At 39.9% G+C, this 5,925-nt stretch overlaps 2 protein-coding genes across 2 annotated transcripts; one reads left to right on the top strand and one right to left on the bottom strand.

Annotated features, from left to right (window-relative positions):
• On the top strand, nucleotides 39-3,744 carry LOC107621581 (phospho-2-dehydro-3-deoxyheptonate aldolase 2, chloroplastic). The gene is made up of 5 exons (XM_016323615.2): nucleotides 39-568; nucleotides 981-1,258; nucleotides 1,795-2,071; nucleotides 2,286-2,531; nucleotides 3,188-3,744. The coding sequence occupies exons 1-5, from the start codon at nucleotides 101-103 to the stop codon at nucleotides 3,437-3,439; spliced, it is 1,521 nt and encodes a 506-aa protein (XP_016179101.1). The 5' UTR covers nucleotides 39-100; the 3' UTR covers nucleotides 3,440-3,744.
• On the bottom strand, nucleotides 4,702-5,925 carry LOC107623617 (protein EXORDIUM-like 2). Its single transcript, XM_016325948.2, has one exon. The coding sequence runs from the start codon at nucleotides 5,874-5,876 to the stop codon at nucleotides 4,983-4,985; it is 894 nt and encodes a 297-aa protein (XP_016181434.1). The 5' UTR covers nucleotides 5,877-5,925; the 3' UTR covers nucleotides 4,702-4,982.

The following is a 5,925-nucleotide window of genomic DNA, read 5'->3' on the forward strand; positions in this document are numbered from 1 at the left end:
TTATAAATTATAATAGTATAAATTTAGGGTAATATTAAACTACTACTCCATAAAGTTGTTTATCGCTGAATCAGATATAGGAGTGTCTCTGCAAATTGCAATGGCTCTGGCATCATCATCCCTTATCAGCTTCAAACCTTGTCTCTTCGCACCTTTCCAGAAACCACGCAGATCCATTGTCGTTGCAAACTCCGCAGAGCCCTCATCAAAATCAGCGTCACCATCAACCGCTTCTGCCTCTGCTTCAGCTCCAGCATCCACGAAATGGAGCCTCAACAGCTGGAGAACGAAGAAGGCGCTTCAGCTTCCGGAGTATCCAGATCAGAGCTCCGTCGATCAGGTTCTTCACACTCTGGAGACCTTCCCTCCGATCGTGTTCGCCGGAGAGGCCAGGAGCCTCGAGGAGAAGCTCGCTCAGGCCGCCATGGGCAACGCCTTCCTCCTTCAGGGCGGTGACTGCGCTGAGAGCTTCAAGGAATTCAATGCTAACAATATCCGTGACACCTTCCGTGTCATTCTTCAGATGGGCGTTGTTCTTATGTTCGGTGGTCAAATGCCTGTTATCAAGGTTTTTTTTTTTTTATCGTCATCCCTAATTTACTCAATTCTCTCAACAATTCATTCAAATTGTAATTAAATCTGAAATTTGGAGCCATTTTGATGAAGAATCAGGAGAGTGTTGTATTGTGGTTGATCAAATTTACCTTGGTAAAAAAAGGTTGGGTGCCTTTCTTGGGTTGGAGGTTATCCAATCCCTCAATTAATGATTTGATCTATAAATAGCAATGATTACTTGCACACAACTACTGTCATGAATCATGTTTTACATTTATAAATGATTTGATGGAAAGTTGGAGACAATTTTTTAATTTCCATTTAGGCATTCAGTTTTAGCTTGTTTTATGTGTATGCTTTAGCATTATATTATGAATCAATCAGAATGTATGATATTCTTAAAACTGTTGGATATGGTGGTTTAGGTGGGGAGAATGGCGGGCCAGTTTGCGAAGCCAAGGTCAGACCCTTTTGAGGAGAAGAACGGAGTGAAGCTGCCTAGTTACAGGGGTGATAATGTGAATGGGGATGCATTTGATGCTGCATCGAGAATTCCGGATCCGCAGAGGATGATAAGAGCCTACACCCAATCTGTGGCTACTCTGAACCTGTTGCGTGCATTTGCCACCGGAGGTTATGCTGCCATGCAAAGGGTCAACCAATGGAATCTGGATTTCATGGAGCGTAGTGAGCAGGGAGACAGGCATCTTTTCTATCCCCTAAAATCTCAAATCAGGCCATATTTAAAAATCTTATTCTTATATGGTTAAACTTTAATGTGGTTTGCGCTTGGGATGGATGTATTTGAAAATGCACTTTTTTCCCATCTTGCTTAAAAGATCATGGAAACAAAAGGGTTAGAATAAGTGGGAACGAAATTGGAAGTAGTCTGAGATTATTTGCACTTAATTTTAATTCGGAAAATGGCATCTCGGGCACAAACATATGGGAAGAAAAATCAGAATAAAAAAGTAGAAACAATAAAAGATGGGATGATGTTCATTATGTTGTTCCAATATCTTCAACTTTCTTGTAGTGGTCCTCTACTAATTTACATCTCTGATCTAAAGTGGTAGTTCATGCATTAGTACTTTTCTTTTTCGTGCTTTCTGCAAATGATATACAGAACTACAGATCATTTTAAATTGAAAAAGAGACTTTTTATTCTTGAGATTGTTCTCTCAGAAAGTTTTCAACATCCTGTTACATTAGTTCTTGTTTGGTGGTGTGGGGTTACAGGTATCGTGAATTGGCTCATCGAGTCGATGAGGCTCTTGGCTTCATGATTGCTGCCGGACTAACATCGGAGCATCCAATCATGACTACAACAGAGTTTTGGACTTCCCATGAGTGTTTGCTTCTTCCTTATGAACAAGCACTTACCAGGGAGGACTCTACTACCGGGCTTCATTATGATTGCTCAGCTCACATGCTCTGGGTTGGGGAACGCACCCGCCAACTGGATGGTGCTCATGTTGAATTCCTGAGAGGAGTTGCAAATCCACTTGGAATTAAGGTATACTGTCCCTTTAAAGGATTTAGCGCTATATTGCTTGATCAAATTACTTTTGCGCTTTTTTCTATTTAGTTTGATTACGTTGTATTAAACCAACTTTGTTTTGATTATCAAAATTACTTTTGCATTTGATAGACTTTGTTAATTAGTTCTGAGCATCTTTAATGTGCTATGCATGCATTTGCTCCCACTGAAAAGGCCATGTGGTTTTCAGGTGAGTGATAAGATGGATCCAAATGAACTTGTTAAGCTGATAGATATTCTGAACCCCAAAAACAAGCCTGGAAGAATTACTGTAATTGTTAGGATGGGAGCAGAGAATATGCGAGTGAAGCTTCCACATCTAATCAGAGCAGTGCGCGGAGCAGGTCAAATTGTCACTTGGGTTAGTGATCCCATGCATGGCAACACCATCAAAGCTCCATCTGGACTTAAAACCCGTTCTTTTGATGCAATCAGGGTAATTTTCATATATACTTTATTCCATCTAAATATATGTACTTGTTTTATATCAATTTTCACACAATGCAGAAGTTTTCACTGAAAAGACTATGTGGTCTATAATACATCTTGTTTTTGATCCTATGGAAATGTTGGGGAAAAAAAGTCTGCTTCTGGATCATGATGTTAGAGACTTTCGTGTTGTCTCACATAACACTCTGCAGAACTATCATTGGAATATTTCTTTTGTTTGGCGGTTGGCAACAGCTTTCAAATAAGAATTTCCAATAAGATTTTTCCAACCCTCATGATCCATCAAAATTTCCATGAAGTGTTTTACCAATATGGAAAATACCAGATGCTGTAATCCTTGTTAGGTTAATGATGAACAAAGCGAGTATACGGATCTGACACATAATTAGTTAAATGATTATTTGGCTCTTCATTTACTTTCGTAGGTGCTAGAAAATTACAGCAGTACATTAAAAATGCAGATGAACTGAACATAGTAGAATCAAATTGATTTTTTATTTATCTGTTATGTTTGTGCTTTCTTAATGGCATTCACGATCTGGCTCTATCATAGTCTCAAGGTTGAATGCTATTGCATATTACCATAACTTCTATTGCAACTGACTACAAATTCATGTTCCTGTATGTTGTTATTTGCAATAGGCTGAGCTGAGGGCATTCTTCGATGTCCATGACCAAGAAGGAAGCTACCCTGGAGGGGTTCATTTGGAAATGACTGGGCAGAACGTGACAGAGTGTGTTGGAGGTTCGAGGACCATCACTTATGACGACTTGAGCTCGCGCTACCACACGCATTGTGATCCAAGGCTTAACGCCTCTCAATCTCTAGAGCTTGCATTCAACATTGCTGAGAGGTTGCGCAAGAAAAGAATGCAGTCTCTAACCTCACTTTAAATATTGGAGTAAGAAGGTGTCTTCCTTTGTTCTTGGATCACAGCATGGTGTTGTACGAACATAAATTACACTCTCCAATATAGAGTGGCCAAATTCTGTGAGCAATCCCACCATGGCCATAAGAACATAAATTATTAAATTATATACTGTGTAAGTGTTATAAGACAGTTAAGTCAAAGTATGGAGAAGGGGGTGCATCAGGTTATAGTAGCAAGTTTTGTTCTAGTGTTGTTGGGGACAAGTATGTGCGTATTTATTTTAGATTAAGTAATGAGTGATGAATGAAAATTTAATGTTTTTAAGTATATCTTCATGGGCACACAATTACCAAAAGAGAAAAAAAGCTGCGCATTTTTATAGCGTTCTAATCAATAATTTTTTGTCACAATTTTTTGAAGGGTTTAATTTTCCCTAATAGTAAAAAACTACAAAATTTTTATAAAGGGTTTCTAAGCTCACTCTAGATCTGAGAGTAAGAGGATCTTGTTTTGTTCGTGGATTCATGATGGATGAAAGAAGTTTTGGAATAACAAATCTTAATGCATAGCTCCACCGATAGACTAGCGAGTGCCACATAAGATAGAAAAGTTTTTAAGTATACCGATACATCGGTATTTCAGTAATTTTTAAAAATCAATGAAACACCGTATATTGGTACTCTTCTTTACATTGATGTATCACTCAAGTACCAAATTTCTTTCATCCATTGCATACACAAGGCTAACAATTTATAATTGATGGGGATAAGATTTGATTTGATTTGGTTGTTTTGAAAAGAAAGAATAGATGATAGAAAGAGAGAAAAGACATTGCAGATGTAGCAGTAGTAACTAACAAAACGAGATAAACCTAATCTCCTCTACAATGCTTTCACTTAACAATTAACAATGAATGAAGTACGGGGAGCTAAAATTTAACATTTAACAATGTGGCCTCCTATGTCACACCCCCTCAATTCATCATTCCTATTTCCTACCATTCTTTTTTCCTCTTAAAAAGAAACCCCTTCATACTTTATTCATTCACCATCCATCACCTTTTTTGGATCATCTCACTTTACTTCTATAGAAGGAAAATTTTAAAATGAAAAACAAACACAAATTCTCTCTCTCGGTTTTCAAATTCCAAAAGAACAATCTTAAATAACTATGGTGAAAACTTACAAGTATTTGTATTTATGTAAAATTAATAATAAAAAATAAAAAATTATTAATTTTAAATAAAAATAATTATATGTGAACTTTTATTATTAACACATGAAATAAATAATAAATATAAATTTCATTTTTCTTTATTCCTCGTTATACACTTATACATACACTATTTTCCCCCCCTTAACTTCTTTACATGAAGTGACGAAACAGAATTTAATTTACACGTCATACAGTAAATGACAAGAACAATCTAAAATGGCAAACTAGTAATTTTCAAAAGCAACACGAAACCTGCATCATCTTCTTCCTTCCCCAACTTCATCACAATTCACTTTTAAATCAGTATATCTACACCACCACACTACAAAGTACAAACCTCTTTCTCACTATCACACAAGCGTCTTGCACGCTGACGTCACCGGGTCCCACATCGCCGGCAACAGGAACTTCCTTCCGTTCACTCCGTTCGCATTGTAGCTCGCTCCCGTCGTCTTCTCCACCAGAACCCGACCCGGATACCCTGGGTACGCCCCGCTTCCAAACACTCCGGTGCATGCCGACACCGCTTCAAGCGGCGCCGTCGCCGGCCCCTGGAAATAACCGTTGTTGAACGGGTTAGTTACGGTTCCCGCCAAAAGTGTAGCCAAGTTGATGATCATGCCGTCAACTCCAACGTCTCCGTTTGGCGCCACCAACGGCGGAGTTTGCGGGCCGTAGATGGGCTGGTGGAAGGGCCACGCACACTGGCCCGGGCATTGAGTCTCTGAGTTTCCAACCCACACGTACGCCGTCCGGGCCTTCCCGTTGACGGAACGAGTAGAGCCGTGAGTTCCACAACGGCTCGAACAGAAACCATCAACGGAAACATCCTTAGCCGTTAAAATGACGTTGATGGCGGACACGTCGTTGAAGCTGGAAGCGAGAGAAAGGAGGTGCGTTGATTTGAGGTACTTTCCGAGGGAATAAGCCGGGTGTAGGATTTGCTTCCCTACGAGGAGAGCAGAGGAGCCTCCACCTTTGTAGTTTTCAGTTGTTTTCCACCAGGATGCTGCGGAAGGCTGTGGTGGACCACCGGAGCTGAGGGAGTTTATGAAGTCAACGATTATGGAGCGTTGGATTGGAGTGAAGGTGCCGTACCATAAGAGATTAACGGTGATCCTTCCCTTGAGGAGTTGGCCGTTGTGGTACTTGAGAACGAGGGGCTGCTGCTGTACTAGCGCCCCTGCCGTGAAGTTCACGAGAAGCAGAACCAACAGCGTGGCAATGTGGTAATTAAAGGCCATCTTAGAAGGTCAAAGATTCTATGAAGATTGAAGGATGAGGTGAATGGAA

This window comes from Arachis ipaensis, chromosome B10 (genome assembly GCF_000816755.2).
Source record: "Arachis ipaensis cultivar K30076 chromosome B10, Araip1.1, whole genome shotgun sequence".
Taxonomy (NCBI): Eukaryota; Viridiplantae; Streptophyta; class Magnoliopsida; order Fabales; family Fabaceae; genus Arachis; species Arachis ipaensis.